The 26,977-nt window shown below is 44.1% G+C and overlaps 2 protein-coding genes across 2 annotated transcripts in view; one reads left to right on the top strand and one right to left on the bottom strand.

Moving 5' to 3' along the window:
* Positions 1-228: 228 nt before the first annotated feature.
* CDCA7 (cell division cycle associated 7) lies at positions 229-15,062 on the top strand. The gene is made up of 10 exons (XM_066575836.1): positions 229-343; positions 5,142-5,267; positions 5,688-5,786; positions 7,189-7,440; positions 9,486-9,560; positions 9,654-9,845; positions 11,008-11,148; positions 12,332-12,481; positions 12,578-12,714; positions 12,802-15,062. Exons 1-10 carry the CDS (start codon positions 323-325, stop codon positions 12,830-12,832), a joined length of 1,224 nt encoding a protein of 407 aa, XP_066431933.1. The 5' UTR covers positions 229-322; the 3' UTR covers positions 12,833-15,062.
* Positions 15,063-15,596: 534 nt separating this feature from the next.
* LOC136577884 (dynein axonemal heavy chain 11-like) overlaps positions 15,597-26,977 on the bottom strand; it is a 390,521-nt gene continuing 379,140 nt past the window's right edge. The window contains exons 74-75 of the mRNA XM_066577803.1: positions 20,675-20,815; positions 15,597-15,876 (exon numbers count right to left, since the gene is read on the bottom strand). Coding sequence (XP_066433900.1) covers positions 15,629-15,876; positions 20,675-20,815 — 389 coding nt within the window. The 3' untranslated portion in view covers positions 15,597-15,628. The remainder of the gene's footprint in view (positions 15,877-20,674; positions 20,816-26,977) is intronic.

Raw genomic sequence — 26,977 nt, 5'->3', positions numbered from 1 at the left:
GGGAGCGCGGGCGCCACGCGCCAAGGAGCTACGCCTCCTCCTACAGCTCACTATAGCAGCGCAGCCACGCCTCTCCGCGCTTCTTATGAGATGAAGCCACGCCCCTCCCACGGGTGTTATAAGGTGAGGCCACGCCCATCCTAGTACATTGCTTGTTATGAAGTAAAGCCACACCTCTTCCTACTGCCGCGCCTGTAATGAGGCGGTCCCTCGCCCCGCCCCCTCACTACGAACTTTTCGCGGGGAAACTTTCGCGGGAAATCAGAGTCGCGCGTTCTACACACCTGTGTGCACATCGTCTCTGCTTCTCTTCCGCATCATCATGGATCCTTTTAAGCTGCAGGTAAGCGCAGGATAGCACATTCTAGTGTGAGAGCTCAGCAGGGAAGCACATGTCTGCTGTCTACACTGGCTGGTATCCGGTGCTTAGAGACCGCCGTAGTAAATAGCAGACTGCGCGGCTCCTGTGTTCTCCGCTTGATTACTATAGAGTATATAGAAGTCATTCATTGTAGTCCCTTTCCCTATATTCCTATATAGATTACACTCTGCTGGGGGGCACTGCACTACATTACTGAGTTGGCAGCTATGTTGGGAGTTGTAGTTCGTGGTCGTTGTTTCCACACTTCTCATTTATTGCAGAACAACCATTAGCAGGACTTCCCGCCGTGGGGTGATGGGCTTTGTGGCTCTGTAGAACGGCACGTTGTGTGCTGCGGGGAAGATTAGAACACGTGGTACTCCGGCCGGCGGGGAAAGGGTGCGTGTCACGTGACTAAAGCCCGCGAAGTCTGCCAGCGGGCTTTACAGCTGCTGGGGGACTACTGCTCCCAGCATGTTGGAACCCCGCAGACTAGTAACTAAATGTAGTAATGACAATGTTGTTATAGAGCGGCTTCAGCCTCGGGCTGTGGTCACTCCTCGCATTATTCTTTGGGGAGTTTTTAAAATGGAACGAAAAAGAGCATTAAGGGTGAAAAAACAGTGCGTTTTGGGTGTTGTGAGACGCACATAATTCGCACAGTTGCTATAAACCACTATTCGTAACGCACGTCTCTATACGGGTGATATTTCTCACACGGAAACAGAACAGACGTGCGGTCCGCTGCACACGGAGGAGGGTCGCGCATAAGAATGTCAGGCGCAACCTAACGTCTGAACCCTTAAAAATGCGTTGTTGAAAACAAAACCGCACCCTTTTTTTTGTCTGAGGGACCTTTAAGACGAGCAGGGTTCACCTGTGGCGTGCGTTACGGGGGGATTTGCATGCACAAAACCTGCGCGCAATATGCACAGAATAGAACCCTGTGACTGCAATAGCTTTGTTCTCATTTCCTTTTATTGTATGCGCAAAAATAAAATGCAGCACGCTCTACTCTTGTGCGCATACCAAAGGCCCCATAGATTAGGACGTGGCTGTGACCCACGCCCAAATACCATGCCCTGTGGGTGTAAAAAGTACAGTAAAATACGCCAATATGCGTGCATTTACGTGGTGCCGAGGATTGCGTGTACGTCCGTGTAAAGCCGCCCCGAGTGTATACCTGTGAGATTTCCATCTATACTCCCAACGAGTACCTTGCCGATGTCACTATGGCTGGAGGTCTCTGCTCATGTGGTGCAGCCTCCCAGCTGCCATTTTTTGATCAGCCATATGCAGGTCAAGGGGATAGAACTGTAAATCCAGACTGCTCAGAACGCTGGGGTCCTCCAGACCATCTAATGTGCCATCTGTTTACATCTTGGGGTAACTTAGCAAAAGGGGAGTAAGGCTGCCTGTCCACGGACGCTGAGAAATCCTGTGGCGGATCCCCGCCGCGGCAGCTGCCACTGGGGAGGTGGAGACAGCTGATGGATCTCCGCAGTGAGCCTATCTGACAGGCTGACTGTGGAGAATCGCGGCAATTCGCAGCATGCTGCAATTGGCCGGCCGCGCGCAGAGAATCGCTATCATTCTCCGCTAGTGGACAGGGGGCTGTGCTCTCCATAGCAACGCTATGCAGCGGGGAACGCAGTGAAAATTCGCTCGTGGACAGGTGCCCTAAGTTGTCCTTGCAACCAATCTGCAGAGAAATCTGATTGGTTGCCATGGACAACAACTCCAGTTTTCTTTTGCACCAGTTTTGATTTATTTCCATTTTTTTTTCTAAAATGAATCAATATAAATTTAAATTCAATGTAAATGATGAATCTGTGAAAAAAACAATCTGCAGCGCGCGCCGTGCCGTGTTTTGGAAGTAGTGTTGGGGAGAATACGGTGCCTTGCAAAACCCCCCAGATGGCCTGCAGGTCCGAGTCTGTGGCCGGGCTAGTATCTGCTTGAGGAGCGCCATCATCCTGGTGGAATGTGCTTTATGACGCTGGATTAAGTTGTCCCGGAATGTTTTAGCTCTGAACTCTGTCAGGACTCGTTTCTTAGACGTTTGTGCAACATTCTGCATCTGTCTATTCCGCGGGCTTTGTGCCAGCCAGCCCTGCCGCTGTATGTTCTATGCCGCCTGCAGGCACACAATTTGTGCTCCACCTCTTCTCTACACACTTCGCTCTTTAGGCAGAGAGGAAATATTCATTCCGCTCCATTTAAACCAATCGTTGGCATCTGATGCAAAGGTTCCAATAAAATTCCTTTAATCCGGCCTCCGATTGTCCAGCGCCTGCTAAAATGATGTGCTGGAAACAAAATTTGTTTCCAAGCATAGAAGCGGTGAGAGACGGCGACTCGGCTGCTTACAAGATCTAGTAATACTACTATAAATTGTCAGATGGCTTATATGTGCGCACCTTGTACGAGACGGAAATCAAGTTCCGGGAAGTAAAGCAGTGCGGTTATTCTGCTCTAAACACTGTTATTGCAGCGGTAAGTTGTGTTAACACCTGCTTCCTGTATTGGAGATTGCTGTTATCAAGCTTGGCGGTTGCTGCCGTTCTCTATTGTATTAGTAGTTTTCTTTTCTTTTTGTGTTGCAAGCTAAAATCTACAGCAGATGTTATAAGATAAAAAAGGGCTAAATCACTTTTTGGTCCCAAATTGGTCTTTATTTTACATTTCGGGAGTGATGACATGCTGTAGCATTGTCTCCTGCAGCGATCTCTGGCACTAACTTTTCACACCTCGTCTGCTCACCTACTAGCTTGTTAGTCTCATCATTTCTGTAATATACATGCATTAAAAGTTTTTGTTGCTCTACCCTTGTAAATCATGTTTGAAGTGGCTGCCACTAGGGGTCTCCCCTCCAGCTTCTATGCAATCCACTCTGTTGTTAGGCACATGGACGTTTCCATAGCAACAAGAGGAGGGTCTGTCTTCACAGGATGCTCCCATGCACTTGATGCACATTTACACAAAGTGATTATCGCCCGATGTATCGCTGGAAACGGCAAATTCTGGCGATAATTATCCCGTGTACACAGCTACCGACAGAGAAATCGCTCACCTGTCACTTGGTTCTTAGCAGAACTAGACTTGCATGACTGTTGGCCTGTGTAAACAGGAGCTGCTCAATCTTTACAAGACTGCTTACTATGAATAGAAGCATGCAGTCACTGCTATAGCTGTCAGGCACTAAGTCGCCTGACAGTCATACCATGTAAAGGTACCTTTGCAGGCTGACACATCTACAGACACTGTGATAAGAGCCTTCACCATCTCTGCCTCTCCTGCTGTTACAGCGTGTCAGCACACCTTATAGCGGGTTTACTAACCAGTTGGCCAGAATGTCTCTGAATGCTTGAATCATCCTGCAAAAGCAGAGGGCTTGCATTTAGATAGTGCCTCCCTGCTGTTCGGAGCAGAGACAGTGGAGTGCAGCATGGGAAATAAGGGCAAGGAAGTGCAGGATAGGGAACTACTGGCAGAATGCTAGACTTGCTACACGCCCCTCCCTGAAAGCAGATTGCAGGCAGCAGAAAAGTGGGCAAGACCACCTGGAAATCAGAACCTAGACAGGTGCGAAACAGCAGCAAATGGATAAGGAGAACCTGGTATATTTTAGAAAACTTGTTGAAAACTCAGGTACGCTTCAGGCTGCTTTCATACGGCTGTGAAAATACCTTGATCTGTGTGTTGCAAGACGCACAAATCTCTCATGAATATGAACCCCATTCTTTTAAATATATACACACACACGCGCGCGCGCGCGCGATGTGTTTACCCGCATCGTGGTGCTGGAAGCAAATGTGACATGTTTGCGTTCCATTGGAACGCATCGTCCGTTGTTTTCAATGGGACAGGAAAATACATTACATGCCGTGCTATGTGAGGTTTCCATTGAAATTAATGGGAGACACTTGGCGATCCTACCATAGTAGGATTGCTACTTTAGCTGAAGTGATGGGAGGTGTTTTTAAAGAAGTGTCTCGCATCCGCGGGTACCTCAAATGGTTACAAGCGCGATATCTGGCCGAGTTTCACGGCCTGATATTATTCTCGGCCGTGCATAGGAAGCCTTAAAGGGACTCTGTCATTATGTTCATTCTGCTCCAAACCACGGGCAGCATGAACCCGGGACAGAAGCCTATTGCCCTTGTAATAAATACGCTATAAAGTTCAACTCGGAGTTGAGTGCCAAGTCATAGGGGCAGAATGGTTGAGGGATTTAAGGCAGTTTTCCCGATATTGAACGTAATACTATATGCACAGGATGGAGAATAAGTGTGATCTCTAAGGCACCTATCGTTCACGATAACGGGGATGCCGTGTACCTGCTTCCCTACTGGAGTACAGTAATAGTTCAATCATTTGGTTATCTACGGCAGTCTCATTGAAACAAATGGAGCAGCAGCTCCAATCATTTGGGGGTACACTGTACCCCCTTTTTCATGATTGGGGGATAACTTTCAATATTAAGAAACTGCCTTGAAGAGGTAAGTTGTTTTTGTTTTTTTTCTACTCTCGGACCGGCCCTGTACACAATCACCGCATAATGACGTGTATTCTTTAATATGCTATGTGTAACAAAGGTGTTAATAACCCCTATGCGTTTCATTCCAAATAGGGAACCAGTCTGGAATCGGCCAGTTGGAGGCGCAGTCTTTAGTATTTCTACAGTAGTGAACATACATAACATGTATTTTGTGTTTCTTTTATTCTCCTGTCCGTGGTTAAAAAAAAAAAAAAAATGTCATCGCTTTATTCTTTGCAGCGTGCTGAACTTTCAAAGCCGAAGAATTTCCAGAAATTTCGGAATGTGAATTTAATTTCCATGGAGACCTCGTCATCATCTGATGACAGTTGTGACAGCTTTGGCTCTGATAATTTTGCAAACACAGTAAGTGTGGTAGAAGCATGCCCGGGAACTGTGCCTTCCATGCTGGAAATGCAAGTAATGTGTTGTGCTTGATTAGAACCTGCATGCTTCTGCTAACATTTCTATAGAGTGCTTATGAATATACACCATCTCCTGTAATTTCATTTTTACTTTTTGCTAGCGGGTCTAGGTAGTAATTGTTGGGAGTAGATTATCTACTTATTCTCCCCTTTGAAATGTCACCTGACCTAAGATGCTTGATGATTGCCATAACAGCTCTGAAATGGTTATTAAACCTCGGCCGTTTTCTTACTAACAAAAGCTATTCTTTCATAGTGCACTTGTAAATGTGATTTTCGCTCTGAGCATTTTATGGAAAATTACTAAGCTAAGTGTATATATATATTTTTTTCATTTTTATTTTTTTTCTTTCTTTATCAGAAAAACATGTTTAGAAAAGGTACAAGCGAAGAACTGGCCAGAATATTCTCCCAGGATTCAGATGCAGAATCATTTTGCGGGTTTGCAGAAAGTGATATGGTGAGTGGGTTACATTGGGGATGAGTAGTATAGTAGAGGTCATGAGCAGAAGACCAGGGATGTATGGCACAATATAGATATATATACATGTGTATGAGAAGTAATGGGGACCAAGATTGTTGGTGTGCCTATGGCAGCCTGTTGGATCATATTAAGACATGTCACAGGCACGTCTTAATAGGTAAATAATCATAGTATCCCTGGGGTTTTTCAGAAGGCCCCAGGCAGCTAGAACACCCAGATGGCACCCCCACTGTCATCATTGGAGGGCGGAGGGTTGCATTTATACTCTGATTAGTTGGGACATTAAAATGTTGCTGTTGAAATTGACGGACAGCATTTACAGGATTAACCACCACGATTGGGGTGACCTCGAATTGCAGCTCTTGTGGATGGGTGCCTTTTGTCAAAGACAGCTGATACCTGCCATGTATGGAGTGGGCTCAGCTCTCAAGCTTGCTCAATACACGGCATATACTATGGATGACTATATACATCCTAACTGCACAGGGCATAGGCAGTTACAGTGTAACTCAATATATATAGGCGAAAGCCCTCACTGACTGCCTTGCCACTAATTCTTTCACTTCCTGATGTCGTACAAACATGAAATTTGGCACAATCAATCTTTACATCCTAATTTGAAAAGTAATGGGGTTGCAACTTCATTCAATTCTAAGCGTTATAAACTGAAAATCTGCTATGCATGACATGGTTCTTTTCTCAGAAACCATAAAGCCTAGGGAAATGATTTGTAAACTGAGGAGAATCTACCTCACCTCTATGTGTATATTCTGAAGAGAATCTAACGCTTCTGTGTATGTGTGTGTGTGTATATATATATATATATATGTGTATATATATATATATATATATATATATATATACTAAGGAGAATCTAACGCTCCTGTGTATGGCTGCCTGCAGACGGCCAAGTCGGATCCGGCTGCGAGAATTCTCGCAGCGGGACCCGACCCGAGCGTCTGTAGAGAGCATCGCGGGCACTCACCTCTCCCGCTAGCCCCGCACAGAAAAGGAGCATTGCTCCCACTAACATCTGGCCGTGGTAAGTGTGAGTGTTACCTCACTGTACTGGCTGAGGAATGGGCTAGAGACCCTTGTAATTAAGAGAGATGTCCAGCAGCTATGCTTCCTCCCTGGTTCAATATTGATTTCACAATTCTAATGAAAATCTGAATTGTGCTTCTCTGAAATGACAAATTAATGAAGTGAATTTGGTTAATTGGCGAACTCTACAACAGATACACAGCTTAATAATGCCTTGCTGTTTTTTTTGTTTTTTTTTTTAAATAGTCCAAATGACATAAGTTACTGACTGATATTATTGTGTCAGGATCCACTTGTGTATAAATATTTTTATTATTTTTGTTTTTTTATGAAGAGAATTGTATCTGACTCTGAAGACGAGAAGCCTAAAATGCTCAGAAGGTCCACGAGAACTCAAGCCAAAAAGAATATACCGCTGAAAATAGCTCTGAAGTTTCCACCTAAAAGGAGTACAAGAATAAGTCCACCAAAGCAGAAAGAACAGGCAAAGGCAAAGAAAGAAGAGGAGGAGTCTGAGTCAGACAGTGAGAGCGGGCCCAACTTTTTAGCGAAACGGGCCTTGAACATCAAGCAGAACAAAGAAATGGTATGTGAGGTCCTTGGCTCGGTGTCCTTGTATGAGAAATACCTTGTCGATCACGACCTGCCGTTTTATCTTGTGAAAAAGAACATCTTTCATTTTAGAATTCTTTATTTTACTCCGGTCAGGTTGTCTGTTCCTGGGAAAGCTGGGTGGCAGCTGGTGTCCCTAATTATAGCTGTTCCAAGGCTTTTTTTTCTCAGCTTTCATCTGCTCTTTTGGATTGCTAGTCTGCATTTTTGTACATACTTGGTTAAATATTTCAGAACTTCTAGAAAGTTGTATGACAACTGCTCTGACACACATCAGGCCATGCTCACATCTGCATTTAGAGGCTCATTCACAGATTGTCATATTTCATGGGAAAATACTCTTGCATGCAACTGTGAGGCTCTCAGAAAGTCCCGTTCTGCCAGACTTTGAATCGTTCCGTAATACTAGATTTCTCCCTCAACGGGGAAAGTGCTAGTTGGTTGTTGGCTTCTTTTGGCAAAGCAATCTGTGTGCCAGGAGCCGGACCTTGGGTGATTAGCTGTTCGCCCCAGGTGCCTTGTACTGAATGGGTTGTCTGATGGGACAATCCCTTTAACTTGTAAAGAGACCGCTCAGTGGGACTTGGCGGACCCTATTGTAAGTCAGTGGGGTCTGGATTTGGCTGCTATTTGTGATTTCCAGTATAAAAAGACTGTAAATGGGAAAGGTCCTGGGGCCCTTATACAATCACTTATCTGCAGCTCATCCAACTGTTCACACGGTGGGATCTGCCATCAATCTGAGAACGTTTTTATGCTTGTACAAGCAAACCAATTAGTGGTGAATGAGAGTCTGCTCATTCGTTAGCAAAATGAGGGGCCCGATCAGGTAATTGGACATTGTACCTGAATTAGCTTGTGTAAAAGGGCCTAGGGCTGATCTGTCATATTGTACTTGTGAATGTGAATAACAGCAGTAGGTGTATGATAGATTTTTTTTTTCAGTTTTGAAGGGGCTTTTTGTGTTCTCGACAATCGATTAGATCTCAGTTTTTTTGTATTTTTAATTTATTGGAAAGTGTGTAAAATGTACAAATTTCTGATATGCATCTACATTGAAACTTTGGGACATTCAGCTCAGGGGGAAAGTGTTCAATTTGAAACTTCCTAGCACTAAGGCCGCTCTCACTCACCGATTTTTGCCATGGTACGACGCCGCCATTGATTTCAATGGGACCTACCAGACCAGCACTCGGAACGCAGCATTTGTAACACCACAATATTTGAGCACTGTCCAATTTTTGCGCATTTTAGCACTCTAACGCATTTCATCACAGTGATGTGACAGCTTTTTTTTTTTTTAAATGCACCCCATGTGTTCAAAGATGTTGGTGTTTTGTGCAATGTTTTCTGAACGCATGTGTGAGGGTGGCCTAAGCCTGCCTATATGATGTGCTTTATCTTGGACATTAAAGGTGTTTCCCACTACGACCGTTATCCCCTGTCCACTGCGTAGAGCATAAATGTTGGATCTCTGTATGCATGAGAATGGAGCAGTTGTATGCAAGCATGACCACCGCTCCGTTCATTTCTGTGGGATGATGATTGCTGAGCGCATTGATTCTCCCCCCATAAAATTGAATGAAGGGGTGGTCATTAGAGGTGAGCGAACGTACTCGATAAGGGCGATTTCGCAATCGAGCACCGCGATTTTCGAGTACTTCACTACTCGGGTGAAAAGTACTCGGGTGCGCTGTGGGGTGGGGGGGTTGCAGAGGGGAGTGGGGGGTAGCAGCGGGGAACAGGGGGGAGCCCTCTCTCTCTCCCTCTCCCCCCGCTCACCCACAGCGCACCCGAGTAGTGAAGTACTCGAAAATCGCGGTGCTCGATTGCGAAATCGCCCTTACCGAGTACGTTCGCTCATCTCTAGTGGTCATGCATGCACACCACTGCGCCATTCTCATGGAGGATTTGGGGGCGCATATATCTTTGGGTCAGACTCTCACCATCTGACGTTTTATAGGGAATAAATGTCATTAGTGGGACAACCCTTATAGACAATGACCTTATATTTTTCAGCTTGCAAAGTTGATGGCGGAACTTAAAAGCATGCCTGACTTCTTGTCAAGCCCAGGACCATTCTCTCCTGCCATGGTAAGTTGTCATATATTTATATTTTTCTTATAAGCGTCAGTCTTGTAAGGAGGTTTTCATGTTTTAGTTTTCATACGTAACCATATTTTTCAGAAAATTAAACGTACTCCCAGAACACCGCGCACCCCGGGACAAATGAGAAGGAATCCTGAAAGGACCTCACGACCTAATACCAGATCCAGATCTCTTGTTGACGGTCCGCCCAGCCCTACCCTGGATTTAGATGACGTAGAAGAGGACCACTACTATTTGGTTAGAAAAAGAAAGCTGGACGATGAGTCTGATGTAAGTTCACCCTCCCCTGTTAAACTATGATAGTTAATCAAAATACTCAATAGTTGGTTGTAATGAGCTACTTCAACTTACTTGATTGTAACATTTTGTACTAAGCCTGCTGTGTCTCCTATGCCGGTGCTCAATCCCCAGCTGCAGTCCCGCCCAGTTTACGGGACATTACAGGGGCTGTGGCCAATAACAGAGCTCCGCCTACGGGGCCGGGACACAGCAGGAGAGGTGGGTATATCGCTGTTACTGCATAAGAAGCGGTTGGACTGAGATCTTACAACTCGGACAACTTTAACAGCTTTTTGTTTAGTCTACAGGTAGTTTTTTTGCCTTTTGCAACTTTTTAGCAACTTTTTAAATTGTAATCTTCACATTTTCAAAAAATGTTATTGTTGAATAGACAGCATTTGGATGAACAATAACCCTTTAATGCCTTATGATATGATTTAGAAGGTGTCCACTGTAAAAACACAAGTTTACGTACTGCATTGGGTATTTTTGAGTTAGTTGGGTCCCAGTTCAGAATGTTCATCTCTTGGTCACAGTGGAGACTGATTGATTACAGATGGTGTCTTTGGCGGACCTGTCCTGTTGTGCATTACACAAACAACTCATTGAAATGAATGGGCAATAATGTAATACTTAATTTCCCCTGTGGTGGCAATGCAGGGAAATTGAACACTTAAACCTCTGCAGACGGCCGGGTTGGATCCCGCTGCGAGAATTCTCGCAGCGGGATGCGAGCCGTTCCCCTGCAGTGACCACTGCGGCTCACCTGCTCCCAGCATCTCCCCGCTCTATGTGCCCAGTGGGCGCATGCGCAGAGCGGAGCCAGCATGTCACTAGTGATGTTTCTGTGCGGGCCTCTGCGGAGCTCGCACAGGAATAAGAACATGCGTGATTTGTTTTCACACGGTCAAATAGCGGCTGTCTGCATAGGATTGCATTATCTAATGCAAGTCTACGGCAGCGGGCACGGGCGGAAATTCTGCGGGAAATCCTGCTGCGGAATTTCTGCCCGTGTGCAGGGGGCCTTATTGGCTGGTTCTACCACGGATTAAAGCTGATCGCTGGGAATCCCATCAATTGCCAAAGGACCCTTCTAACAAGTAGGGAATGTCGAAGCGAATAACCCTCTTTAATATGTTAAATTCCTTTCCAGGAAGACAATTATGTGCCCAGATACCGTCGCCAGAGCTCCTTGAGCATTCCTCATGTAGTCCGACCAGTTGAGGACATAACACAGGCGGAACTGAATGCCATCTGCGGCAATGTACGAGAAAAAGTATACAACAGATCAACAGTAAGTGTCCTTTGTAGCGTCTTTTTCTTTGATGGATAATGAGATTTTAGAAGCGATTGTTTGTCTTTTTAGGGCCACTTTCATACTGCTAAATCTTGCTTTAGTATTTCAAAGCCAAAACCAAGAATAAAACCTACATAGAAAAAAGTATAATGGAAAGATTTGCATCTTTTCTGGTTTGGACCAATTCCTGGCTTTGCTTAGAAATTCTGAAGGAAAATATCGCTGTGTGAACGTGGTCTTAAACTGCATTTCAAGTACGTTTTTGAGTGGGATAACCCATGTAAAGAACTGTACTTATCTAGGGTTAAACAATCAAAGTCAAAAATTTAGGGTTCATGTTGAGAATGCAGTGCAGGATCTTTACAGGGACTCTCCAGGCCTGGACAAACAAGGATGGCTGCACCAGCTTCTCTGACTAGCTGGTTCACACTGCTTTAGTATGTGTCATCAGTGGAAGACACTACAACTGCTTTGTTGAATAGGTACTGCCCATGTAAACTCTGCTGGCGAGTCAGATCAGATGTGTCTTAAACTAGCAGTACATACAAATACACAGTGTGCAACACCTAGTCAGAGAAGCTGCTCGGCCATTTTTGTTTGTGCAGGCCAGAAGGGTTTCTTCAAAGGAAACCTCTCACCTCCGATCAGCACCATAGACTAAATTTTATACTGCTATTTGGGGAGATGCCGGGGAGTCGGAGGGTGTATTATTTTATTTTTTTAATGTTCGCCTACTCTTCTTGCTGTGCTGTCAGCGGGTGAAGTCTATGAAAGGTCTGAAAGTCTAGCTTTCAGACCCCCATGCATGCGCTCTTCCATAGAAGTCTATGGGAGTGAACGCACACAGCGATCTGAAGTCAGATTTTTCAGACTGCACAGGAATGAGAGAGCTGGTGGGTATCACAAATACATTCCCTGGCTGTCTCACATTTCTCCAGACAGAACTGTAATTTAGTTTATGGTTCTGTTCAGTAGTGACAGATTCCCTTCAGCGGGAAGTTCAGGCCTTCATAAAAGTCTACCTAATAGCAATTTACATGGTTGATGTTTTGCTAGCCTTCGTAGAATACACAAGTTTTCAGAATGTTTATACTTATGCGGCGAGCTCAGGTTAATGTTTCATTGAATATTTCGTTAGTGTACGTGTTTAATTGTGGATGTACCTTTGTTTTCAACTCAGGGTTCAACCTGTCACCAGTGTCGTCAAAAGACTACGGACACAAAAACCAACTGCCGAAATCCTGAATGCTTGGGTGTGAGAGGCCAGTTCTGTGGTCCCTGCCTAAGGAATCGGTATGGAGAAGAAGTGAAAACTGCATTATTAGATCCAGTAAGTCTACAATTTTTTTTTTTTTTTTGCTTCCTATCACTTTTTTTTTCTTTGTGGGTTGTGATTTTGCTCAATTTACCATTTCTCTCTTTACAGGAATGGAGATGTCCACCATGCAGAGGGATCTGTAACTGCAGCTTCTGTAGACAGCGCAAAGGCAGGTGTGCCACAGGTGTCTTGGTCTACCTTGCTAAACACCATGGATATGACAACGTACATGCATATCTAAACAGGTGCCGTTTTTACGTTAGCATTACAATTTACGCTAGTTCTGTTTAAGATTGAGAAATTAAACCTTATTATGTTTTTGCTCTTTGCAGCCTGAAGCGTGAGCTGGAGATGGAAGACTGAAAAGGTTTAAAAATGTATCGCTGCCTTGGAAGGACGCTAGACGACAATGGCAGTCAAATTAAAAGCCTGCATGTGCGGTCGCACTGAAACAGTAGTTGGACAAAATTCTTTTTGGCTAGCTAATATATGTAAAATGAGAATCTGTATAGTAGAGCTATGTTGTAACGGAGTTATCTGAACACTGTAAATGGAAGTATTGTGCATACTACATTCCTTAACTACCTATAACTGAAGCTGTAAAATTGGATGGTAATGTAGAAAGAAAAGGTTTTAAGAGTTAAACTTGCCAAATGTTGGGCACCTTCAGGTTTTTATTACTGTTCAAGTTGTAATGTGCAAAAACACAAATCTTCATTTATCACAGCGACCCAAAAGCCGGGTCCTGTTGCTGCACATAGCAGCCTTTCAACACTCTGCTTACCTTGTTGATCCTTTGCTGTAGGTGATAAGACCACTTTGACTGTTAGACAGTTTTGGTAAGACCCCTTTTGTGTATTGTAAAAAGTGTTTTATAACTGTATATAGACTAAAAGCAAATTTTTACTTTTATAGCCAAGCAACCGATTTTTAAAAAAATATTTTTTTTCTTATTTTCCGCATAAAAATATACTCTTATCCTAGATGACAAAAGGCACAGTTTTTATTAGTCTATTTTGTGTGAATTGTTGAAGATTTTTATATTTCCTGAAAACAATGGAACCTAAAACGACAGGTATTGTCACTGGACAGGCTGCACATGGAACATCCACAGCAGATCACCGCCCTGGCCTTGTGAAGGAGAGTTGAACAAGTCCAATTGGTGTAGAATTCGTTTCGCATAGAAACTGATTGTGGATTTTTAAGATTTGAATGTGAAGGGGTGAAAGTAACAGCTAAATCAGCGTATTGCATAACTGGCGTTGGTCACCAACTACTTACGGTGCACTAGTAGTAAGGAATCCAATAGGTGTCCCTGTTGGATTTATAATTCATGGGTTGGTTTAAACATATATCTGAGAAAATAATGTTCTAACTAGAGATGAGCGAGTATACTCGCTAAGGGCAATTGCTGGAGCGAGCATTGCCAGTTAGCGAGTACCTGCCCGCTGGGGTGCAAAGATTCGGCTGTTGGCGGAGAGCAGGGAGGAACGGAGGGGAGATCTCTCTCTCTGCCCCGCTCCCCCTCTGCTCACTCCCGCAACTCACCTGTCACCCGCGCCGGCAGCCGAACCTTCTCTGCTGAGCGGGCAGGTACTCGCTAAGGACAATACTCGCTCAAGTAATTGTCCTTAGCGAGTATACTCGCTCATCTCTAGTTCTAACCTACATGACTGTAAATATTTGCACCCCTTTGCATTGCTTGTGCTCTGCTTTTTAGGAAATATATACCTTCTATTTTGAAGACCTGGTAGCTTTACTGACATGTCTGACTGACTTAGTAAGTAAAAATCTAAAGCGCCAAACTCTGCATTGTTCCATCCCTCCTCCTTATTCCTCCTGGAAATGTATAAAGAATTGCTGACTTAAGCCTACATTCACACGGGCGAGCATGATATCGGGCTGAGAAACTCTACTTGATATGCCTCTTGCCATGTGTGGTTTTCATTCAAAACGCCTCATCGCTTCTGTGAGTTTTGTACGTCGCAAAATTTGCATGAAGATGAACTCCATTCTTTTGAATGGAGTCATACACATGGGTGATGATTTCCCTCAAAATGATGCTACGAAGAAAAAAAAGTGTGGCATGTCCTTTTTTTTCTTTTTTTCTTTTTTTTTCCCCATCCATTGATTTTAAGAGGAACCTTAAATACATTGCATGGCTCTCGCATTCTGTGCAATTCGAGGTTTCACATTGAAATCAATAGGAAACCCTTCCGATCCTCTATTGTGCGTGAGACTTTCGGAATTTCACAAACAATACGAGGTGGTACTCTCTGGAAATCGCCTCGCATCCGTGGGTAAAACACACTATGACTAGCACAATGTCTGGCCAAGTTTCTCTGCCTGATATCACACTTGTCCGTGTGCCGTTAGCCTCAGTCTATTCATACTCTTCCAAGAGGAATGGGACCTTACAGAATTGTTTAATGTCAGAAAAAATGTTTTTTTATATTGAAATTAGACCAAGTTAGGCAAACTAATATTTTAGATAAGTTCATACTAACTAATGCTTTTCCAGTTTGTATCTTCTGGGTGTTCCGGTTCTTTGTTTTCCACCAGTGCGCATTTTAAATAAAGAGTTGTATTTAGACACGTGTATCCGTCCGTGTGCTTCATTGTACATCAATCCGTGTTAATACAAAATGGGACTTTTACCAGAATGAAGGAGTGTGCGGAGAAGGCCTCCCTCCCAGGAGCGCTCGGTAGCAGCGACACACATACTGTTTTGTAAGGGTTTTGTTCGTAATCTATTTTCAGAATACATAATTAAAATGGAGACAGCTGTCTATGATTTTGATGCAGGATGATATATAAAAGGCATATAATATTCAAGTTGTTTAGATAATCACTGTTCCTGCAGTGACTGAATCGTAGCCGCGGTTGTTTATGTCTGTGATTAAATTTTTATAGTCCTTTTTTAAACAGCTGCATAGAGAGCGCATTATACGTAGAGGCTGACGATTGTGTCGCTCGCTGCTGAACTTTCTCTGCTTATAACTCAAGAATTGGCATTGCCCACGCTGTGGTCAAAACACGCACACCTTGTTCGTCAGCCCAGACTTTCTTTTCCTTTTTGCCCAACAGTTCAGGAAGAAAATGTATGTTTTGTTCTCAATCGGCTACATTTTATTATCCGTTTATCGTATTAATTTAGCATTACACACTTAACAATAAAGCTACGCCAGCAAGAATCCATTTTGAAGGTCTCTCCTTGGTCTTCAAGTGAAAAGCCCAAAAATAGGTTGACCCCCTTAGTTTTGTCTTGTAAACGGGGCACTCGTAAGTATTCCTTGTGTCTTGTCTGTCGTTGGGAATAGCTTTCACAAATATAACGGGCATCATCGGATTGGGAGCCTTTAAATGTGCTTCGACAATGTGCCCTCCCTGAACGTCCCACTGTGCCCCTGCATAGAACACAATAGGGGGAAAAAATGATTCCTAGTATCAGTAATAATGCAGAATTTCCAATGTCAACAAATTGCGTTATATTTTTAGGTTGAAGTGGTTGTCCGTGCTCACTGCTCCCCCCCCCCCCCCCCCCATCTGATATCAAATAGCTGCATGCAGGGTGTTGGAATTGCTGAGTTATTGTGCCCAAGTCCCATTATGTCTTGGCGCACCGGGGTATTTGAGGCCGCACATGGCCCCATTATAGCCTATTGGGCTATGCAGATTAACATTTTCATGTAGAACGATCATTCGCATGGAAGAACAAAAACTAATCGCATGTCCTATTCCTTGTCATAGACAAAAACAGGACATGCTAATGCGCTGTGCCAATGTAAATCAATAGAGGTATCTGTGCACCCAGCCTTAGGATAGGACTAGTGACCAGTGTCCATTTGTCTCTACGTCAAATTAAATTGGTTAGTATGCCTGGTCAACCACTGTTAGGGCTCATTGGGGGGGGGGAACACTACATTAAAATTTTAATTCATATTAGTTTTAAACAATATGCAGCTTGTTCAAACAGACAGTATTGGTACCATTTTAGCCCGTAGAAGTCAATAGGTTCCTTATTTGCATAATTTATGTGTACGTGTTCCATATTAATCCGTGCGCTTGGAGCATGCATGAAGTGCTAAAAGCATGCTCTGCTGTACATCGTTGCCTCAAACCTAGCTGGAGCGCAGGCCATTAATCATCAACCGGCCACGCTCGGAAGCACATACTCCATCCAAAAGCAGGGTTAAAGGCATGGTCTGGAGGACCTTTCACCCAAAGGCCAGTTCCCTACCAGAATGGAGATCTAAGGGATAATGCTCAGAAAACCTGTGGACACTAGACCATGTTGTGACTTGCGCTTTGCTCTACTGAGGCTTTGCTGCTTTCAGCCCGTTAACCCCTTAAGGACATGGCCTATTTTGGCGTTGAGGACCAAATGATTTTTGGTATTTTTTCATCTCCATTTTTCAACAGGCATAGCTTTTTTTAATTTTTCCGTCAACGCGGCCTTATAAGGGCTTGTTTTTTGCGTGGCGAACTGTAGCTTTTATTGGTACCGGTTTTAGGTACATAGACTATATTGTAAAACTATATATATTTTATGATAATAGAGAACGCATCAATTCTGCCATAGATTTTTGCAGCATAAATGAAACGCTCCATTTTTTTTCTGCGGGTCGGTATGGTTACAACGATACCAAAATTGTTTTTTGTTTTTTTTAGGTTTTTCCACTTTTCCACAATAAAAGCCCTTTTTTTGGAAATATTTTTTTTTCTAAACTCACTGCATTCAAAGTCCTGTAAATTAACCTTTTATGCCTCAGTATTTTAGCGTTTTTTTAACACTTATTGCCGTGCAGGATAAAAAGCATGTTCAATGTATTGTATGCGTCATTACAGACACGTCAATACCAAATATGTGGGATTTTTTTATGCTAATATAAGAAAAAGCATAGTTTATTTTTTACCTGTTTTTTTACATTTTTATTTTTTGATCTTTATTCTTTTTTTTTTTTTTTTTTTACACCATCTATGTCCCTCTGAGCACTGTAGATTGCTATGATAAGGCATGGCAGGACTTCTCTCCTGCCATACCTTATCGCTTATTACAGCGATCTTAGGCTATGGCAATACAGGACGTTGGTATCTACTTAGATCGCAACAGGGAAGGGGTTAACGGCATGTGGGCGCAACTGATGCCCCCCGCTGTCGCAGCGGGACGACGGCTATCGCTGACAGCCGGCTCCCGCTATGGGATAGCGTGAGATTTGCTATGATCTCGCGCTATCCCTATGACATAAGGGTACGTCATTTTGCGGGAAGTACCCCGCCCCCATGACGTATCCCTACGTCATGGGGCAGGAAGGGGTTAAGAAGCGACAGCCCTTATGGAGTGGGCTCTTATCCCTTCAGGGGGAAGCTGGTCCTTATTTTGGCCCTGAAACTGAAAAAATAAATGATCAAATCTTCTAAAAGGTCTGTGTGACCTGTAAGTAGGGTAAGACAGCATGTTTAACGTTTAGTTTATGTAGACAGTTTCTTGTCATTTCTATGGTCCTGACAGAAGGAAGGCCAAATTATTTCCCTTTCCCTGTGGAACAGTGCTAGTACTTTAGGAAAGGAGGGATCTAGTCTCATGACTATTTTATCAAGCACTTTTAAATGGGGTTCTTTACAGGTCACTGCCTGTACCCCCCCAATTCTTCTGGCTGTTGGGTCTTTTAGTGATGCTGAGTGTATAGGCTCAATTTAAATTTTTTTTTAAAAAAAAAGGTAAAGTCCTCTGCTGCAAGCACTGGTCATGGCTGACTCCTTACGTGCCATCATAGTGTGATGGATTTTCAGCAGGGTGATTTGTGATTGCCTTACCCAGTCATCTTTTTACCTCCCAGCAGCTGCATCCTCCTTTTACCGATCTCAGAAGGATGAAAGGCAGAGTCAACCTTGAGCCGGCTACCTGAACCATGCAGGCATTAAACCCCACAACCTTCAGGTTGTGAGTGTGACCTTAGGACTGCATTTCTGCTGCCTTAACACTGTGCCACCTGAGGCTCATCTCGCCATCATCCAGGGCCCCTGCATCGGCGTCCATGTTGCTCACAGAACGTCAAGCCCATACGCAGGAAGGTTGAAGTATATGAAGATGGGTTGGTGATTCAACAATGCTGAAATGTGGTCTTCATCGCTTAATTAAGCATGCTTTTCCCAGTGCTCCATATGAGGAGCTCTCCTCTGTATACGTTGATACAGGAAGAACACTGGGAAATGGTGGTGGTGGTCAAAAGGGCAACCTCCGTGTGTGCTGTCAGGATGGGCGGAATGGTAAATAAATGTTTTGGAGCAAAGATTAATATAAGACACTGTCTTATTTTGGGGAAACATGGTATATGACACAAGTGTTCGTTGCTGGATACAGTCACCATTGCATCTGCTGTAGCATGAGCACTCTGCACGCCAGCAGATCACATGACTCACGGGATGACATCACAGGTTACTCTGGGAGTGTAATGATGAAGACACTCTATAATCGGGTACTGCCTTATACTAGGCATTATGACAGCAAGAGTAATGACTCCTACAGTAAATCAGGCAAGCTGTGTCCTCTCAATCAGTCCAAGCCAGCAACTCAAAATACTCAGAGGCTGAGCCATCCCAATTCTGTATGATTGACTGTCATGGTAAACAGAAAGAAGTGTACCAATAGAACTAAATAAGAAACTGAGTTCTGCAACAGAATAGCGGCTCCTGCATATGACACTTTGGGATCCACATCACATGGATCTGGTTTATAGTGTTAATTTTATTTGGTGTGCAATATGGAACCTTACTGGGCACCTTATCAGAACTATGGTAGTGTTCATGAGGCTTAAATATTCACTTTAAAAGTGTTGTGTACAGGATAGGAGATAAGTGGGAATCCCACCGCTACTAAGAATAGGGGGTCCCAATACCCTTGTTTGAATGCAGTGGTCATTGTGTATGGTCACTGCCACTCTATTCAACTCTATGGGAACGCCAGAGATAGAGTACAGTTCTCTATCACTAAAAGTCTCATAGAGTTGAATGATGCACAAAACGACATGCGTGACCACTGCTCCATTCAAATTGGGGGACCCAGTAACCTTGTCCTTTATGATTAGTGCGGGTCTCAGTAGTCAGACCCATACCGATCAGGCACTTACCCCAATCCTATGGCTAGGGGACAAGTGTAAGGCCCCTTTCCCACAACGGTATATCGGTCCGCCGGTTTTACGGTCGGCCGATATATGTTGTGATCTGATGCATTGGATTCCAATGCATCAGATCACATGGCCATATGCCCGTGACGTAAAAACGCCTGGTCGGGCCCAAAAGATAGTCCTGCAACTATCTTTTGAGCTGGAATACGTCGGCTGCTGCATGGCCTATGGGAGCCCATGACAGCGGCCATAGAAGGGAGTTCAGCAGCGTGACAGCTAAACTCCCTCTTCTCTCCTCCCCTCCTGCTGATTGCAATTACCTCACATTTATTATGTATTATTCACATGCAGTGCGGCTTTTAAACGTCAGGGAGCCCAGGGTGACAGTACCAATGTGGTTCCGTTTTTGAGGTGCAGTGTAGCCTGCCGAACTATTATGGCATCATTAATAGGTTGCTAGTCTGCATGGTGGACTACATGTATCAGAAGGTCTGGCACTTTGTATCTACTCTGTGCAGGAGTATACATCAAGCAGCCACCCCCCTGTATATAGGAGGTTGTGTGAGTGGCTGTCTCATCAGTGTCCTCCACAGGTGTAATCTGCTCCCTCGTTTGGCAGTTTAGCCATCTGCATGTTGAGGGGATGCAGCTATCTGCCCTCTTGTATCAGTAAGTATCCAGCCGTTTCCAGTGATTGTTTAACTTTATATTTTCCCTTCTGTGATATGTGTCTCTAGCCTTAAAGCAACCCTCTGGGCCTGGACAAGCCGCACTTCTTCTCTGACTACCTGCTGCACAATGCCTGTTGGTAGTCTAAGACACTACGTGATGCCCTGACTGTCCATGTGAGCAGCACTGGTCAATCAAAGCAACATACTGTCATATACTAATGCACATCAGGTAGTCAGAGAAGCGATGCAGCCATCTTTGTCCAGGATCGGAGGGTCGCTGTAAATAGCCCTGGAGCATGCTTAGCATGGCTGTTTGGAGTGGAGGCTCCAACTGTCTCTTCTTACTGCCTGTGGCCATGAGACGTGTACGGTGACGCAGTACCTATTAGCGGTATATGCACTCCTACCTTCCAGGTACAGCCCGTAGATGTAGGCACCTTCCCTGGCCGGCTGAGAGAACTCCTCTTTGTACTTCTTCATTACGTCGACCGTGAGATGCATCCTATCCAGGGGCCATTCGTTTTTCCGTGCTAAACTCTGCATGACAGCTGCAAGAAGTGTTTTAGTTGAATATCAGTCTCAAATTGGTTCTCTTTATAATCACACAGCATCTGTAACCAGCGGTTTGCAGGATTCACATAAATGTATGTTTCATGGATAAATGGCATGGGTGAAATAAACAGCATAGTGGCTAACAAGCTTACTGTACAGCAGGCTATACAACCCTGACGTATTGGCGACTGCTAAAGTGTATTAATCTGTGCTTCATATCACGAACTCTGCAGCCTTTGCTTACTTGCACACAGACAATATTTCTGTCTGATTTTTGGAAATGGCAACCATTTATTTTAATGGGTGTATATACATAGGCCTTCTTTTACTCTGACGGAAAGTCAGAGTAAAAAAAATAAAAAAACGCAGCCCAAATCTTGGACGAAAATAAGACATATGTTTGCAGGGTCCTGAAGACGGGATTATCCGTGTGCTGTCCGACCTGAGTTGCGCCCAAGAATCTCAGGCACAACTTTTTTTTTCTTAGTTTGTGTGTAAGCAGCCTTAGACCCCCACGCAGAGCACTCGCAATTAGGATCTGCAATTCAAGCCACCCATATGGAAGCATGGGCGTCCGCCCCCTGAATTAACCCCTTGAGTGGCGGGTTTCCTACCACCCTGTCGTGCCCACCAGGGCAGGTTTTTTAAAATGGTCTGATCATTGAATTTCAACTAATTTTGCAGTTGCGTCTCAAGAGCCATAACTTTTTCATTTTTCCATTGACATGGCCATATAAGGGCTTGTTTTTTGCGGGACAAGTTGTGATTTTTTAAACAGGAGGGAGGAAAAAAAGAAATGGGGAAAAAAGAAAAAAAGGGGCCATGTCATTAAGGGGTTAAATAATGCATTAACTTCCTTCTCTGGGTCATTACGACGCACGGATACCACATGTGTGATTGTATTTTTGATTTTTTTACAAAGTAAAGGGAGACAAGTGTTTTTATAATTTTTTTTTAAATAATTTTTTTACTTTTTTTTTTTTTTTGTCCCTTTAGGGGACTTCCACAGGGACCCATCAGGACCCCTGATCACATTCCGGGGGTCCGATGGTGACAGCCCTTTACATGCTGCAGTCACATAGACTGCAGCATGTAAAGGGTTAACACAGCAGAGATCGGAGGTTTTCTCTGATCTCTGCTGTAAGAGCTGGTGCCTAGCTGTCCTCTGATAGCCAAGCACCAAGCTCTCCCTGTCACAGAGACCATCGGCTTGCTTCTGACAAGCCGATGGTCTCTATGGCAACCTGTAAACAAAGCAGGACATTGCCGATATGCCGGCAATATCTTCTGCTGGTTTTTCAAAGCCCTTGCACTGCTCTGTGTGGGTCTGTGCAGGCAGAGCACACTGTCACAGCCTGTGGCATTGTGCTCTGCAGCTCCCATAGTGATACACAGCCCGGAAATCTTCCGGGCTTTATCGCTATGGGCAGTGGAGCTCGTCCCGGAAAATTTCCGGGCGTGCCACTCAAGGGGTTAAAGCATGCGGCTCTTTGGGTCCGGAAAACAAATCACAGCATGCTCCATTTTAGTGTGGATTCTGTGTGGACACTTCCATTGAAGTCAATGGAAGCCGTTTGATCCGCGGCCGTTCACAGCTGACACTGCGGACTGGACTTTCACTGGAAACCAGAAGTTTAAAAAAAAACCTATACTGCGCATGTGTGCTGGTGTGCCGGACGACACTTCTTTTTATTCTGCACTGTGGCTGTGTGAAGAAGACCCAGACTGGTATGCAGGGCTGCGGGCCGGGTTGAATTCCGCTGTGGGCTCCCGCATGCGGAATCCGACCTGCCCGTGAACAATGAGACCTTAGGCTGTCCTCACATACAGCATAATCACTAGGTCCTGAGCACCAATTATACGGGAAAACTGCAGTAACCAAATATGCACCTAAAAAATAGTGCGGACTTGGCTGAGGTTTTTTTCTCTCTTTTGCGGGATTTAACTCTAGTATTGCAAGGTTTGAATCCCATAACATAAATAGACGTAATGCGGCTTTAAAATCCGCAGCATTTTTCAAAGACTGAATAGATTTGTCATGGAATTCATAGTGCACCACATGAAGGAGCTTTCTGATATCTCCTCCACATGGCTTGGACTGTAAATGTTGCGGAGAGTGCATGTGAAGACAGCTTTACGGTATGTGCAGATTGGTTGGATCCGTTGCAGCAAAATCCGCACCAAATGGTGCAGATTGTTCAGTGGATACTTTGCGTTGCAATGGGTGAGATCCGCCACAAACAGTTGACATGATGCAGATCTAAAATCCACAATTTAAGCTTTTCCACGTCATGTAGGTGAAATTAGGTTAAAATCTCATCCATATGGTTTGTACTGCAAATACTGTGGATTTTCAGTACAAACAATTTGCAGCATTTCCATAATGTTGTGAATATAATTTTTTTCTGTCTATGCCTTGAGCTCCTAGGCGATCTCTTCTATCGTTTAACTTAACATCATTATCTCATATACTGATATGCTTTGCATTATCATCATCATCATCACCACCAATGGAACGTGGCACAGGATGTGTCAGTATGGCCAGGCTGTACGGAGTTGTAATATAGTAGTGTGCAGCAGCTTTTAAAAAGCTGGTAGAGTGTAGTGAGGGATCCACTCCCAAAGCAAATGAAGTGTATCATAAGTGCGACATATATGCGCCGTGAACAACTAGCTTTTGCGCATATTTCTGTACTTTTTGTGCTCATAGGGCCAGTTCAAACGGTGCGGGATACATGTGCGCCATGATTTTAAAGGCTACTGAGCCCAATGAGTTCCAGATGTGTTCTTTTTCCCGTGGAATTGCGCAACTGCAATGGGCGCCCCAAAATAGTGCATGCTGCGTTTTATTTCAAGCGCACAAAGAAGAGACATGACTATGATCCCATTGAAATCTAAGCAGTGTGCGTGCAAATACAGTCATGTGAAATCGCCCTAAAGCTAAGTTCACATCAGCGGTTTAGTTGAAAACTTCTGGCTGATTTCTTCAAAAACACAGAATGAAATATCACAGCATATTACTTAGGCCTCCTGCCCATGGCCAGGTCAGATTCCGACTGCAAAATCTCGTAGCGGAATCAGACCCGGTGGCAGCTAGAAACCCTATACTCACCTGTCCAGATTTGTGGCGAGTGTCTCGGTCAATGAGCAGTGCAGGACGTGACGCTGCAGTCGCGCCAGCGATAACGCGGATCCGCGACGACTTCCTGCCAGACAGACGGTTTCCATTGACTGCAATGGAAGCCGTCCGTGCGATTTTTCTGCACAAAATAGAAGCAGAAAATCGCAGTTATTTCCGCACATGGGCAGTGAAGAATCTTTTAACATGGCATGTCTATAGACAGACATTGCTGCGGAATTCGTGGCGGGCATCTGGACGTGAATTCTGCAGTGATAATCCGTCCGTGGGCCTTAATATATTTATTATAGTTTTCCAATTTGTCCGTCAAAGTGTTGGCTGTCCATGATTTTGGGATTCATTGTCAAGAAAGAAAAAATAAAAATTGGCAACTATGTACACACCCCCTTGACAAGGTGAATGGGAACACCCCTTTGTAAATTTATTTCAACATTTGCAGGATGAACAAGAGGAACCGCCCAGTGCCAGAATTCTAACGTATTGCCCATAAAACAACAATTCTGGAGTATACGTTTTTAACAAAACATGTCAGGACAACTGCCAGGGCAGCTTTAAACAAAGGCAAGCATCTAAAGCCATGTTTATTTTCGGGTTTGTTCACCTCAGCATCAGAGGTTTTATTCGGAACCTCAGTCACTTATTTCTGCTAAAACAAGCAGGAAACAAAGCGCAGCGTGTAGCAGGGGTTGCCGTTTTTCCTGATCCCGGAACGGAGCAGAAAATGGAAACCTTTAGCACTGATGGGAATGGGCCTTAAATTGTAAGACACAAACATTCTTTTAGTACAGATATTGCCCATTAGTTTCTCCAGTGCAAGAAATACTCGTTATAGCCACACTGGCGAGATAATCCCTTCAAACAACTGTACACGTACCGTGCTGAGATAGCACATGCTGTAAAAATTCTGTGATATATGTAAAAAGTTCTGAAGCATAAAAAAATAAAAGTAAACAAAAATCACCATTTTAACAAAGATGCTTTTATTATGGGGGGAAAAAGAAAAAAAAACACAAAATTGCTTTCGCCACATTCGTAGCGACCCATCCTATAAAATTATGACATTACTGATCCTACGTTGTGAATGCCACAAAAAAAGCAATGCTGTTTTTAGTTCCTCCCACCTAAAAAATAATAATCTTTATATAGTGCCACCGTATTCTGCAGCACTTTGCAAATCAAAGGGTACACATACAGACAATCAGACATTATATAGAGAGTTAAACTAAGAAACCATTTGAATACACTTCTTGTCAAAAAAAATAAAAATCAAACATTTATAAGGAGTTGTTGTTTTGCTACAAACCTCAGCATGCAGTTACATCCCGCTCAGATATGCAAATGATTAGAGTTGTAATTAGGGGAATGGCCTTCCCACCCGAGGCCCTAAAAGTGGTTCCACCCTAGGCCTATAATAGGCTACTCATAGGCTACTTGTGTGTAGTGACCTCACTTTCCACTTGTGTAGAGCTTGTTGTCCACTAGACAAGTCTCTACGGCACAACGAGATTTCGCCCAGTTAACAGAGGTTAAGAGGTGGCATATTGTTGGAATGCGAGAAACTTGATGCTTGTATCAATGAATTACCTGCCCCCTGGGCTGTTCTGATCAGACTGTTAAAAGGTATTGGCACAAAAGGTGACCGGGCTCAGGATGTACTCAACAGACCACCAGTAGAAAGGATCGTCTAACTGCCCGCCAAGCATGAGCAGCTCCAACTGTTTCGTTGTCCGCCATCCACAGACAGGGCCCTTTGTCTGTTGGAAGCATTTCTAGGCCCTTGGCTGAAGGACATATAGTCTCATAGTTGCCATTACATTTGTTGCCTTTAGCATCCGCCCATTGTCATCTCCCTTTCCAGTGGTGTCGTAAATGAAGAAACTGGACTGCTAAAGAGTGAAATCGGGTTGCTTTCAGCAAGGAATCCATGTTTAGTTTGGGCACTGACAATGGCTGTGTTCGTGTCTGGAGATGTAGAAGTGAGCGCCTCAATCCTGCCATTGCTGTGGAGCAGCACACTGCGCCCACTGCTGGTGTGATGGTCAGCAGGATGACACTCACACACAGCAAGGGTGTCACGAATGCCTCCACAACATTGTCACTATTCTGTGGCCTGTTCTATCACCAGATTTATCGCCAATAAAATATGTATGGGACCATCTGAGATGCCAGCTTCGACAGCCTATGAGTTTGCACGATCTAGAAGCTCAGTTCAGCAAATGTGGAGCGATATGCAGCTGGATACCATATGGAACCTATATGCCTCCATGCCTGCCTGTATCACATCTTGTATACAAGCTAGAGGCAGTACAACAGGGTACTAGAGCCTCCATGCCCTCCCGTATCACATCTTGTATCCAAGGTAGAGGCGGTACAACAGGGTACTAGAGCCTCCATGCCCACCCGTATCACATCTTGTATCCAAGGTAGAGGCAGTACAACAGGGTACTAGAGCCTCCATGCCCACCTGTATCACATTTTGTATCCAAGCTAGAGGCGGTACAACAGGATACTGCAGTCTCCATGCCCCCCTGTATTACATCTTGTATCCAAGCTAGAGGCGGTACAACAGGGTACTAGAGCCTCCATGCCTGCCTGTATTACATCTTGTATCCAAGCTAGAGGCGGTACAACAGGGTACTAGAGCCTGCCATCAAGGGGTCAGTTCTCTGCAATAAATTATCTTTTGCTCTGATATTGTAATCACTGACTTATATTAATGTTACAATCACACAGAGAAAATTTCATTCAATTTGGACAACTCCTTCTAGATGCTTGATGTTTTTTTAATTTTTTTTACAATGAGCGTAATAGGGGTGAGGACCCTACTTACAATCTTAGGAAATAGGTGGAACACAAACTACATGACCCAGTCACTATCCAGTATGTATGTATATATGTAGAGATATGAAGTTCCCTTAGGATGTAGAATGTGGAGATACAGTAAGATGAATGGGGTCTAGTTCCGAGGAGGAGCGTGGAAGAGAAGTAAATGAGAAAATGCTAGATCAGGCAATATGAT

Source organism: Eleutherodactylus coqui, chromosome 8, assembly GCF_035609145.1.
Source record: "Eleutherodactylus coqui strain aEleCoq1 chromosome 8, aEleCoq1.hap1, whole genome shotgun sequence".
In the NCBI taxonomy this organism is placed as follows: Eukaryota; Metazoa; Chordata; class Amphibia; order Anura; family Eleutherodactylidae; genus Eleutherodactylus; species Eleutherodactylus coqui.
Note: the sequence above shows the minus strand (reverse complement) of the source record. Positions and strands in the feature narration are given on the sequence as shown.